This window comes from Bidens hawaiensis, unplaced genomic scaffold (genome assembly GCF_021521415.1).
Source record: "Bidens hawaiensis isolate Kalapana, Puna unplaced genomic scaffold, B.hawaiensis_p1.1 tig00004617_1, whole genome shotgun sequence".
Lineage (NCBI taxonomy): Eukaryota > Viridiplantae > Streptophyta > Magnoliopsida > Asterales > Asteraceae > Bidens > Bidens hawaiensis.
The window spans coordinates 198,812-213,078 of record NW_027491281.1 but is presented as its reverse complement, the minus strand read 5'-3'; the positions used below and the strand labels follow the sequence as shown (position 1 = coordinate 213,078).

The 14,267-nt window shown below is 29.2% G+C and overlaps 1 protein-coding gene across 1 annotated transcript; it reads left to right on the top strand.

Moving 5' to 3' along the window:
* Nucleotides 1-9,866: 9,866 nt before the first annotated feature.
* LOC143627187 (nicotianamine aminotransferase 1-like) lies at nucleotides 9,867-12,905 on the top strand. The gene is made up of 6 exons (XM_077097068.1): nucleotides 9,867-10,181; nucleotides 11,359-11,698; nucleotides 11,802-12,020; nucleotides 12,105-12,164; nucleotides 12,261-12,416; nucleotides 12,541-12,905. Exons 1-6 carry the CDS (start codon nucleotides 9,916-9,918, stop codon nucleotides 12,748-12,750), a joined length of 1,251 nt encoding a protein of 416 aa, XP_076953183.1. The 5' UTR covers nucleotides 9,867-9,915; the 3' UTR covers nucleotides 12,751-12,905.
* The last annotated feature ends 1,362 nt before the right edge of the window (nucleotides 12,906-14,267 follow it).

The following is a 14,267-nucleotide window of genomic DNA, read 5'->3' as shown; positions in this document are numbered from 1 at the left end:
GATGAAAGCTTTGGTGTTGTTGATCTAGAAGGTGAGCGTGTTAGGACTCAAGATGAGCATGTCAGTAACAATTTTGTTGAAGTTGTTATTAGAGAACGTTTGGTAAGTTTTTTCCCATGTCATAAATTTGTTATGGCATCAAAACTTTTTTTGTATTTAAGTATGTAATATTCTAAATATGAAATGATTTTGTTTATATATTTACAGCGTTTACCTGTTGAATTTGCTCGTGACAATTGATTGAATAAAGAGATTGAGTTGGTGTTGATAAACCCAGATGGTGAAGATGTTATGATTAGAATCCACATGGAATACAATCATGGTAATTACAAGTTTAGAGTTCATGACTGGCCAGAGTTTGTTCGTGTTAATTCACTTGTGTTTGGGAAGAAATGTCTACTCGAGTACAACCGTGCCACTCATTCTCTAATCCTGTACCAATTATTTGAATAGGTTTAAACTAAGCTTTTGTGGTTCAAGAATATTATCTTTTGGTTGTTTAAGTTATGCTACAATTGACACTTTTACTTTTTTCTGTTTAATATCTTTGTTAATTATTATGTTTTTGTATAAACTTAACAACTTTTATAAAACGTATGTTTATCATATGCTTAGATTCGTCATACAAGTTGATGTTGTTGAATACATATCATAAATGTTATAGTATCTTATGTTTAGTATTTATTAAATTTAATTATTTTGTATATGTTTTATATTTTCATAGTTTACTTATTCAGAATTTTATTTTAAGTGACAAATAAACGTGTTTAATTTCCTAATTTAAAATGATTCTTCTAGAATAATATTTTCTTTAATACCCACCCTTTTGATTTAATTTTATGTTAATTCGTATCCTAATAATATTACCGTCTATTAGCTAAGTTAGACTATTATTTTTAAAAGTTTTATAAATCCCTAAACATCTTTTAGGTTTAACATTTTCATTCTGTCTATCGTCATTCATGTATGCCACCATCCCTTGATTTCTACTTTGCTATTTTTAATATATAATTAACTTCTGGCGATTCTTATAGTTATTATATTTTTTAGATTAATACGTCAATAACTAATATTATATTTAAATTATGGTGTTTCATGTAAAAAGAATATGTTGATAATGACAACTTCTTTTGTCATGCTTATCGAAGATCCGAAATTTCCGATTCAGGTTATTTTTAAACTCTATAATAACATTTTTCAATAAGCATTCAGTATCTTATTTTTGTAACTTTTAATTTTGTCATTAGGAAATTCCAAAAGAATTTGTCCTGCAAAATTCTATGATGTTTAAAGAGTTGCCGAAAACCATTGAAATTCATCATTACAAAGGATCATTGACAGCGGAGTTAAAAAAAATGAAAAATCAGTTTCTTTTGGTGATGGATTCACTGATCTAATGTGTTCTTTGAATATTCGTCCTTATCAACGGATTGTTTTTGTTTTATTTGAAGATGAAAGTACATGGTTACTTAGAACTCCTTTGAAGAAGGCCATTTCTACTGGGTATCGACAGGCATTTGTTTTATACGACCATAATAGAATGAATGATAAATTGGTAAAATTCAGATTCTTTGTTTTCACTTAATAGTCACTGTTATAAATTTATATTAAAACGGTTTTAACATTCATTAATATTTTCTTATTTTCCTAACAGGTTAGAAGAATATTGAATCCCAGTTTCAAGACTCGCTTTAAATTGGAGTAATTAACTTCATTTTTTATCATAACCATTCATGGGATATCAGTTTTAAATTTTATAAAAAACACTATTTGTTTGGTGACGGTTGGAAACAGTTGGTTAAAGATTTGTGTTTCAGAGATGGTGACGTTCTTTGGTTGAATTATGTGAACAAGTCTACCATTGATTTAAGAGTGTATGACAAAAACGGTATTCCTTTATTGTTTCCACATCTACCACCAGTTATTTGTCATAAATTATCAAACTTCAATCCACATGGTGAACATACCGTGGAGTCCCCATATTGTCAATCAGTAGTTGCTTTTTCTCACAATCACGTTTTCAATCATAGTGATAAAAATATGGCTGAAAACTCTAATTGATATTTAGAGTTCCATAAGAAGATTGAATGTCGTATGGTAATAAATATAATGCTCTTTTATGCTTTCGTTATGTTTTTGTTACTTTAATTTTAAAATAATTATATAAACTTTTTTTTTGTTAGCGCTTACCTACTGAAGTCGGGAGACTTGCAAATCTGAAAAAAGAACGCTTAATTAAGTTAAGGAATTTAGCTGGGATTGAAACAATCTTCAAGGTTAAAAACGAAGGCAAAAACGAGAAGGGTCGCTTTACGTTAATTGGATGGAAGGATTACGTGATCAACAATCAATTACCTTTTGGCCGGCGTTTAGTCATTCGTTTTTATAAGAATGATGTTGTTTTGGTTGTGATTAAAATCCATTAGTGATGGGTTTTTGTTTTTCTTTTTTGTTTTTATTACTTTCGTCTCTATTAAAACTTTATTATATTAATGATGATATTATAATTTAATTTTGTCTGCTTTTGGAATAATATGTTTTTGTATTGTTATTTCTTTCATTAATTTCTATTCATACATAACTATTTGCTAACATAATTACAATAACCAAAACCTTTGTGTAACCTTAACCTATGACAATTTAACAATTTTCGTTTTTCCTATTTTATAATAATTATTTTTTAAGTTACTCAAAATATCTTTAAATTAAACCTTTGACTTACATTAATATTTAGAATATATACCTCATACTGATTTCCTAAATATATTCATAAATTTAATAACATAAATCGTATTCCATTATTTAAGATAGTTTCCATTTGATTATAATAATCACATATCAAAATATATTTAATATTATCAAATCGTTAAATATTCTATTATAATTATCTTCCATATTTAGCAATGTCTTCATCTAACATATTGTAAAGACCTGATCAACCATTTTTCTCTATTATTTCTCTAACCATGTTTTCATATTCAAATAAACGTAAATCAGTTCCCTCCACCTCACAGAGCAACAACTACGATCGAAATGTTTTTTTAGTTTTTGTTTAAGAATCTATCAACCCAAGATATTGATTACCGGTATTGCTTTTTTGGTTTAAACTTTATTTTCTATATTTGGTTTAGATAATCTTCCAAGAAACCCATTGTCTGATGTTTCAAACACATCACGGCCAAACAACATTCAAAGTGTTTATTTTAATCCTCGTAACACATGTTTCTTGAACTTATACTCATCGCCAATGTATCATTACAATCCATACAGTAATTTTAAGAAAGAAGAGTCAACATTTGAATCATAATTTTAATCAAGTTGAATTTGTTTGTTTTGTAGTATTATATTTTTATTTTACATTTTCTTAATTTATTCTATATTTGTTTAAATAAAGGTCAACCTCATGTGGCTTTGTCAAGAGTGAAGTGTCGAGATGGTATTAAGTTATCGATACTCGACAAAGAATCAAAGCTTATAAATAAAACAACAAATGTTGTGTACAAGGAGATTTTCGGAAATGTAGAATGATAAATATTATATTTTTCCTTTATTTGAAATTGTTCTATTCAACTTTAAGTGTTATCATGTAACTTATTTTGTTATATACTTTTGTTATGTAGTTGTAAAACGTTTCTTATATTTGTTTGTTATCCTAACTTAAAAATTGTTATTAAGTTATAAATAAATATTACAATTTTCGGATATAAATGTTTTATAAGATACCATTTTTTATATTTCAATTTTAAGTTAAAATATGTAAAATAGTTATAATAATAATATCTAATAAAATATTATAAATATAGGGTAACTATACATGATAATTAGATAGATATAATCATGTACATCATTGGAAAAATAAACCGTAACTTCTTTTCTATATTTGATAATTATTAATTTAATTAATCATCATCTTCTTCTTCTTCTTCTTTTACAATCTAAAGATTTTCATAACAAACTAGGAGTATATTGCTAAAAAATGTCGACCATTGTCAATTGGAAGTTTTCTACGGTTTTACGTAGATATGAATTCCTCTTTAGTGATTTCCTCATGATACACAAAGATAATATCGAATCTGTGATGATCTTTAATAACCTACTTAAGCATCAGATTCATGAGATTGGTGTTCGGAAAGTTTCTCCATGTATACAAGAAACCAATCTCATAAATCTGTTACGTGATTACCTAGATGATCTCCACCAAGATGTTTTACCGTTTGAACATGTTAGGGATTGGTTTTTTTATCCAAATCAAAACAAAGTTGTTATCAAGTTTGAGAATGGGCAACATAAAAATTTAAATCCTAAACAAGTATTGTCATGTGATGATTTGTTCCTTTTGAGAGAGTTAGATATGTTGAAGTTATCTAATCATAGAAAACAAATTGCACATTTTGAGTTGGAACGGGAGGTGAGTTTGAAGGTGAAATGATTAGAGGAATGTGAAAACCTTGAAAGTGATTATGATGGTTATCCCGAAAGTTTATTTTCCGATGATGAAGTAGAAGGTAATATATTAATGCTTTAGATATTGTTTATATATTTAATGAAAGAAGTTTATTTCAAACATCTTTATAGACTTACTAATAACTAAATTTATGAACTTTAGATTTGTAGGTTGTAGATAACAACTTTGTAATTTTTAGATTTTAGTATTTATTAAAAATGTTGTTATTTAAAGTTTAGTTTAATTGTGTTGATATTAAAAATTTCCAGGTGTTTAGGAAAGGGCAGTTGGTGTTGGTATAACTTTTTGAAGACTTTGATGATGTTTTAATATCAAACAACATGATTAGTGTTTTTGTTAATGTCTTTAGATGGTTTGGTTTAATTTAAGTTATTATTGTAATTTTTAAGTTTGAATCTATTTACAATGTAATTTTTTAATAGTTTGTTAACAAACTATGAACATATATTATGTTAAGTTAACCGTATGTTTAAGGAATATATGAGAAGTCTTCATTTAAATAATGCAATATGGTGATTTGAGAGAATGTAGGGAGTAACTAAAGAGCTTTTAAAGATTTCATTTATATATATTACTAGTAGAAAACCCGTACAATATTGAAGTGGCGACAATAATATTGAACAATTTGCTACAAAAGAACATCAATTTGTTTTATGTATGCAACATATATTATTAAAAGTATAATTATGACATTGAAGATGATTCCCATATCAGACCTCAGTCAAACATGTTATACTATTTTGTATTAACTTAATAATTTTCCAACCTATTTATGGTCTAATTCAAGGTGAAACCCGTAAAATATAATTAAAGCACGGATGAAACTTACTATGCTTTAAGATAAACGTTGAACCCATCGAATGTGCAGTTAGAAATGTTGCATATTTTGCATATGCTTGAAAAAAGAGGGCGGAAAAAAAGAATAATGCTTGAATAAGTAAATGTTTATTATTTGGTTAACAAAACATTAAAATCAAGAATGATCAGACTCATATCAGTTTATATATTATTGAATGCAGAATGGTTATTACATATAAACCATACATGAACTAAAACTAACTCGATTCAGATTTCTACAATACCTGAACCATACACGCATTTATCGGCTTCGGTACGTATAAAAAGTGTCTTTCAATAACTGATGCCTGAATGCGGGTAACGGTGGTGAAAATAAAGAACCAAAACTGAAATATATAGTAATTTTAAATAAAACATTTTTTAAACCAACTCGTTTTGACCCGAATCCCGTTCTGACTTGGCAACGTTCTGACCTGTCCTCTTTCGACATGAACACCTACTGATATAATATTATTGTTATAGAATTTTAATAATTTTGACATATATTTTTTTTATTTCTAATTTTATTTTTACTTTGTGGTTGATTTTTATTTTTATGGTAACGATGTCACCAAGTGGATTCTTAAACATTCAATTGACTTTCTATATGTTATTTTTTGTGATTGTATTTAAATGTGAAATGCTAAAACAAAAAGAGTTTAAGGATCATAATAATGCTTGCATTCTTATTTGATCATTTTCAAAGAAAGTTTAGTGAGAAGTTCAGTAAATGAAATATTATAATTATTAGCAATGACTTACTACACATTCTATTTTTGGATACATTTAAAAAACATGACATTTATATAAATTTTTTTGTTCATATAAATAAAAATTCACAATGTATTTCTATATATTAACATATATTTATAATTGACATTTTTATATAATTTTCTCTCGTGCAGTACACGGGTCACTAACCCATAACCTACTAAAGCATATATTTTTGAACGTTTTTCTTAATGTTACAAAGTTTTATTGGCATTTAACATATGAATTAAATAAATTTTACATGTTTTTCTTAATGTATTTTTTTTGTTCATGGTTTAAGTTATAAAGATGATTGAACTTGTAATTTTATTCTTATAAATACCTTATAATTCATATATAATTATATTTTTTTAGAAATGCAACTTTTTACAATTCATTATAGTGTATAACATATTATATATTTTCAACCTGTGTGGTAAACGGTTCTTTGATTTACTAACTCGTGTGGAACCTTCTCTTTTTATTTTAAGATAAGTATTTACAACAAAATCTTAGTCTTTGTAAAATTTTATTTTAAATCTGTGACAATATTTTTTTTGAAATATCATTTTTATACACACAAAATGTAATATAATAATATTGGTATGATTTTTTTTATTTCTATAATAAATCACACCAAATTTTGGTTTGACACTTTGAATTAATAGTGGATAAATATATAAAAAACTTATTAAAAAATCATAAATAAAGATTATTATATGAAATAACTGAATTTACGTATTGTATATCATAATTGTCACGACTCAAGGTGGATCTTTAAAACATCATTTATTATTTTCAATATATTTTATGAACAATCTATTATTTTTAACACATAATCATTTTCTTACGTAACGACTTAGAATCAAGCTCAGAAATGTTGGATAAATAAATAATGAATTACTTGAAGATAATGTTGGATTCTTAAAATCTTTTGGTTCAAGGATACCGGATGATAAGCGATTGTTGTAAAAACGATCTCGGTATGGATTTAAAGTTATGCATTATTGGAATAAGACAAAAAGATGCAAGGACTTACAACCTGCCAAAAATTTCTAAAGTTGCAGCGTTAATCGTTGGTGATATCGGTGACACAATAGATTAGCGCGGTATAATTGTAACGACTCAAAGCAGATCTCTAGCAAGAGTTGGAATCTATATGAGAGACCATTTTTCTACTTTTGGTCAACAATATGTTGCTTTATCAAGAGTGAAGAGTAGATATTGTATTAAAATGCATATTTTGGAAAAGTAAGGTAAAGTTACAAACAAGACAACAAATATGGTTTATAAGGAAATATTTAGCAGTTTATGAATTTGTAATTTTTAGAGTTTTAAATTATGTTTCCAAACAATGTATTATGAATATTCCTTTTTAGCAAGTTTTTGTTTTAAGTACTTTGTTTACATAGGAATATGAATTGCAATTATATCAAATAATTCTCCCAATAAACATATGAAACAAACTTTTATCATCTTAAATATGTATTTAGTTGACAATTTCTATATTCCACCCGTGTCATACACGTGTCAATAACCTAGTGTTATATTATTTTGTCTTAATTTCATAATTTTGCAACCTATTTATGGTCTAATTCAAGGTGAAACCCGTAAAATACAATTAAAGCACGGATGAAACTTACTATACTTTAAGATAAACGTTGAACCGATCGGATGTGCAGTTAGAAATGTTACATATTTTGCATATGCTTGAAAAAAGAGGGCGGAAAAAAAGAATAATGCTTGAATAAGTAAATATTTATTATTTGGTTAACAAAACATTAAAATCAAGAATGATCAGACTCATATCAGTTTATATATTATTGAATGCAGAATGGTTATTACATATATAAATCATACATGAACTAAAACTATCTCGATTCAGATTTCTACAATACCTGAACCATACATGCATTTATTGGCTTCGGTACGTATAAAAAGTGTCTTTCACTAACTGATGCCTGAATGCGGGTAACGGTGGTGAAAATCAAGAACCAAAACTGAAATATATAGTAATTTTAAATAAAACATTTTTTAAACCAACTCATTTTGACCAGAATCCCGTTCCGACCCGGCAACGTTTTGACCTGTCCTCTTTCGACATGAACACCTACTGAATCGAACCAATTTAACCATTTTTTGTATCAACTAATTCTGACTCTTATCCGGTATTACTCATGACCAGTGGTCGCCCGACTTGCCCTGCTGTCGGTCCTAACTGGTAATCGTGTAACATGTTAACTTTTTATAATAAAAAAATATATATCAACATTATACTCAAATTAAACAGAATAAAATGTTTGTTTCTATGGTCTGATTATTTAAAAAAAATTTTAATGTGTGAAATAGTTATGGTCGTTACAACGTCGTGAGGTAGTTGGTTTTGAATAAGGGTAGCGTGTAATTGTTTAAAAAATTAATAAAAGTTGATTAACGTTTTGGGTGAAAACGTGTAATTATTTTTAAATAACACATGCTATCTTAGAGTGTGAGTGAAAAGTCATGAATGCGCACGCTCCTTGAAATTGAAAATTTCATGCAACAAATTTTGTAGTTAAAGCAATCAAAGTTGTACCTCTTAACCTCTTAAAATTTAAGAGGTCATTTACAAACAACAACAACAACAACAACAGCAACAACCGTACCTAGTAAATATCACACATAGCAAAAACTATTAGTAGGGTTTGGGGATGGTAGATGCATGCGAACCTTATCTTTATCCCTGGAAAATAGAGAGGTTGCTTCCAAGGGACCCCCGGCTCCAAAAACAATCAACATAATAGTAGAATAGTAAATAAAGTATAAAATAGAATATTGGAAACTAGAAAAGAGTAATATTCAGTACTAACGAAAAAAAGAATGATAAGTAGATAAAATAATTATAATATATAGCAGTATTAATAGTAAAAATAAGCAATCATAGTAACAAAAACAAATTATACCAAGTAGGTAAGGTTATGACTCTAAGACATGTTTCTAAACCAAAACTATATCATCTCTCTAGCAGTCCTTAACCTTAATTCTACGTCTCCAAGAAGTCCTATCATCAACCATATCCTCGTAGAGATGCAGGTTTATCAATACTCATGTCTAATCGTCTCATCCCAAGTCAATTTAGGACTACCTCTACACCTCTATAGTAATGTTTTTTACTGATCTAACATGATCTATCAATTGTCTTCTCTTCACATGTACAAACCACCTCAATCTCCCCTCTCTATATTTACTTTATATACTATAAATATAGATAATACTGTAACACGTAAATGGTAAATATATATAAAAAACATTTCATTTCTTTAAGCGTGACGGCATATATTCATGTTATATGTGTTGTAGTATTTTTATCTTCAAGTACTTAAACAACTCATATTATGCTTACATCTATAAAAACAAACCCGCACATCCTACTTATAATATGGTGTACAATTACAAGTTAACATCTATGAAGTATAAACACAAACCATCGCAACTTGCAGGTTATAAAATTTAGGTTATTATTAAATAAAAAAATATAAATACATATATAACACACCTGTGTAGATAGTAGTCATACACACACACATATCAGATTTTGCCATAAAAGTTGGTAGTTATAACATTTCGTCCAACCATCGTTAATTCATGTCCCATCCGGATCAACATGTGACTCATCGTACATAAAATGACAGAAGGTAAAATAAAACCAAACACTTCTTTCTTTAGCTTCTTCGACCATGACAAACACCCAACATGTGACTCCCTCATTGTTTGTTAATTGGTACATGCATGGACCCACCAAACCAACAACATTTGATCCCATATGAATATATGATATAAATCACACCATTGTAAACATAACCAAAAGAAATAATCTAGGGAAAATGGGGAAACAAGAATGGGGTTTTGAAGAGAACCATGAAGTGCATGCCGCTGCAGCTTTCACCATCAGGAACATTCTTGAATCCATCATGGGAAACATCGATGAAAAACGATCTGGGAAACCGATGATTCATCTGGGACATGGTGATCCCTCGGTTTATCCTTGCTTTCGGACTTCTATATCGGCTGAAGATGCTCTGGTGGAATCCGTTCGATCAGCCAAGTTCAATTGTTATCCGGATGGTGTTGGAATTGATCCTGCAAGAAGGTTAAAAATATCATGCCTCTATTTAATTCTTTTTCTTAAAAGGTTAATAATAAAGAACACAAAATTGCACGCCATTAACCAATTCCCGGACATTTCTCTAAAGATTGATTTGGGGTGTGTGCATGCGTCGGTTTTGGGTTTTGAAAACCTTTCAATATTTGATTTTGATTTTCACTATAGTGGTTTGGTTTGGTTTGGTTGGTTGTTTTTTATGGTTTAATTATCATTTGTGATTGAAAAGTTTGGGACGAATATAAAATGGCAAAAAAGAGTGAACTTTAGCTAAAACTATTGATAATTAGATCTTTGGATTTTGGATCCAAAATTTCGGGGTATATATATACTATTAATTAATTCTTATAAATGACTTAATTTTTTTGGGATGTGATCCTCATACACCACCTCCACATGTCTATAAGGCACGTATAGGCCTATACGGCCGTATAGGGTACGAATGATTGACAATGGAACAAAAAAAAAACAGTTTTTTGCAGCATATACGACCGTATAGACCTATACAAGCCGTATATGCATTAGATAACTCGTATTGCTCCCTGATAAACCATAAAACCTATACGGTCATATAGGGCTATACGACCGAATGGAAAGCATTTGCAGAAAATTTTAGATTGCCTTTTGACCACTATTATTCACTGCTGGAAAACGACTATACGAGCCTATACGAGCCGTATAGACAAATTTTCAGTGGTGCTATACAACACATGAAAGGGTCGAAAAGAAGAACGTTTAAAATTGCTAAAAAATATTATGCAAGTAAGATAATATATCAAAAAAAATTTCAGAAAAAATGTCTATACGGCCGTATAGGCCTATACGACCCGTATAGGGTCATACGAGGCACTATATATAAACGATGGCCGACAACATCAAACACAAACCGACACTATTAAGATGTTATACGAGCCGTATAGGAAAAAAAATGGTGTGTGAGAATCATAGGTGGTGTGGGAGATTTTTGGTTGATATAAAAAAGAAACCAAACCCAAAATATCGACTTTTGAAAACACATACAGTCGGTAACTAAGAAATGAAATCTACGAAATCTCTATTTAATTCTAACTATGAAAGATCTTGAATCATTGAAAATATTACTACATATTATCCCTTTGATATGCATAATTTTATGAAGAATTTGTTCATTAACATTAATTAACAGTGCAATTGCTGAGCATCTGTCAAAAGATCTTCCATACAAGATAGAAACTGATGATGTTTTCCTAACTGCTGGAGGAAACCATGCAATCGAAATCTTGCTAACAGTTCTTGCTCGCCCGCATGCCAACATACTCTTTCCCAGACCGAACTATCCCATATATGAAGCCCAAGCAAGATTTAGCCCGCTTGAGGTTCGTCATTTTGATCTCCTCCCCGAGAAAGGATGGGAAGTTGACCTTGATGGTGTCAAAACATTGGCAGACCGTAAAACTGTTGCTATTGTTGTAATAAACCCCGGGAATCCTTGTGGGAATGTTTACACATTTGATCATCTAAAAAAGGTACAATCACTTTGTTGTAATCCTTGATTCAATACACAATCATTTTGTTGTAATCCTTAATATCAAGATATTTTTTTTTATTTTTGTTCTTGAATGATCAAAGATTGCGGAAACAGCAAGAGAACTTGGAATTCTTGTAATATCAGATGAAGTTTATGCTCATCTAGTATTTGGAGATAAACCCTTCATCCCCATGGGTGTGTTTGGTGACATAGCACCGGTTCTGACCCTTGGATCCTTATCAAAACGATGGATCGTTCCTGGATGGCGCTTTGGTTGGATCGCCATCACCGATCCAACCAGCATTCTTCAAGAAACCGGGGTTTGATTTCCTATTAATTTCTCAACAACAGTCTTTGAACATGTATCATATTTTATTTTCATAACCTAACATATCATGTGTCAGGTCGCGGGATCCTTAAAGAGTTGTCTCACAATATCGGCAGATCCTGCAACTGTTATTCAGGTATGTGATCATCAATCATCATACAATCTATTAATGTATATGTGAATAACTTGTTTGATTAATTACTTGTGTGATTTTGATTGGTTAACGAATCAGGGTGCGATTCCTAGTGTGATCAAGAACACACCCAAATCATTCTTCTTAAACATCAACAAGTTACTTAAGGAGGCGGCGGACTTGTTTTTCGAGAAAATTAAGGAAGTACCGCTTGTGACATGCCCACATAAATCAGAGGGATCTATGTTCTCCATGGTAACTAATTTTAATTGAACTTAATTAAAGTAATTTTATATAACTACAATGAATAAAGGAATTTGGTATAAATGTTAATAAACCCATTAACAAAATTAAAACTCTTGTTAATTTGCTTGTACAGGTGATGTTAAACATACCCGCTTTTAAAGACGTAGCTGATGATACTGACTTCTGTATGAAGTTGGCTAAAGAAGAATGCATGATTCTTTTCCCTGGAAGCGCGGTTGGATTGAAGAACTGGGTTCGAGTAAGTTTTGCGACTGAGCCAAAAGTGCTTGAAGAAGCAATTGAGAGGATGAAAACGTTTTGCTTGAAACATGCGAAGTATTAGTTACTAAATTTATGTGACAATGGGAAATTGGTGCATCCTGAATAATAAGGGATTTAACGTAGACCCAAGTAATAATGGTCGTCACTGTGTTAAGGGGTAGCAAATGATTGTTATAGTGTTATTAATATTATTATGCATTGAACTTTTCTAGGGAACACCTAACTTAAAAAAGTATATTAAAACAATATAAGAATATGTTAGATCTTAAATATATATAAATGAAACTTTTAAAAATTCTATAAATGCACTCTACATTTTTTTCAAGCCACTAGATTGTTTTATTTTGTAAATGTAGACTTCTTATTATTTATAAATATGAAACAATTTTACAGTAAAATAAAATAAGTGGGCCATGAGTTTTATCAAAACGCATATAGCTTTTAAACCAGGTTATAACATCTCATTTATTTGTGAAACTCTTTTATTATCAAATACTAAGTATATTATAAACTCCTACAATAAATTAAATTAAATTCCCAAAAAATATATAATATGAGAAACAAATAATGTAAACAACCCCATAACACAGGGATAAAAGTAAGTATATTATTACGGGGTTGATTTACATTATTTGTTTCTAATATTTATATATTTGTTAGAATTTTTTTAATTGTATTTATTGTAAGGAAGTTAATAATGTAATTAGAATGTGATGATGAAAAAGTTTCATAAATAAATAAGATGTTACAACCCGTTTTAAAAGCTATCTGGGTTTGGTGAGACATATGACCCCGCTTATTTTTTTTACTATAAAATTGTTTCTTAATATAAATAATATCTTTTTTTTTTAAATAAGATATTAATTTTTAGCATATCCCTATTTTATAGAAATTTTATATCAAATATTTGATGAAATTGATTTATAATTTAATGAGATGTTGTAACCCGTTTAACTGATAACTCATGATATTTTAATGTGTGCTTTTAAAGATAATATGTCTTTATTTAAATAATACTTATCGATAACTGATGACATACTTTAATTTGTTTGTAATATATCTCTAAGTAAAAAATTGGTGTTATATAATGATCATAGAATACCCATGACCCGTTTCGATCCAACCCATTTACCATCCCTCTCACGCATCCAAAAAGAATGCAGAGAAAAAAAAAAGCTAGTGCTCAACTGCTAAATTCAACTAGCATAAGTCCAGTGTCAACTTAGGTACAATTTCTCCTTTTGCATTCTAACCACTCAAGTATCGCTCTTTCTTCCATTTTTGAATCATATGTACGGTTGATTTGTAAAAAAAAAAAAAGAAAACTTGTACTTATTCAAAATTGATTTCTCAAAATGCTGCATTGGTAAAGGTAAATGGAATTGAAAGACTGCATTGGTTGTACTTTGAAGTTGAGATTGTTATATGTTATATGTACGTGAAACTACATTGGTGAATTTTTGATTCGTGAAAAAAATAATAACTAATAGCTATTCTGTTTGGTTTTATCTTCAAACGTTTCGGTTTTGGTTTTCTTTTGGCTCACAGTTTGACCTAAAACTGTTACATCTCTTTGAA

Excerpts from the sequence above, each read along its gene's own strand:
- LOC143627187 (XM_077097068.1), top strand. The coding sequence starts at position 9,916 with ATGGGGAAACAAGAATGGGGTTTTGAAGAGAACCATGAAGTGCATGCC. Across the intron at positions 10,182-11,358 it reads GGAATTGATCCTGCAAGAAG|TGCAATTGCTGAGCATCTGT; the intron begins GTTAAAAATATC and ends ATTAATTAACAG. Across the intron at positions 12,165-12,260 it reads ATCCTGCAACTGTTATTCAG|GGTGCGATTCCTAGTGTGAT; the intron begins GTATGTGATCAT and ends TTAACGAATCAG.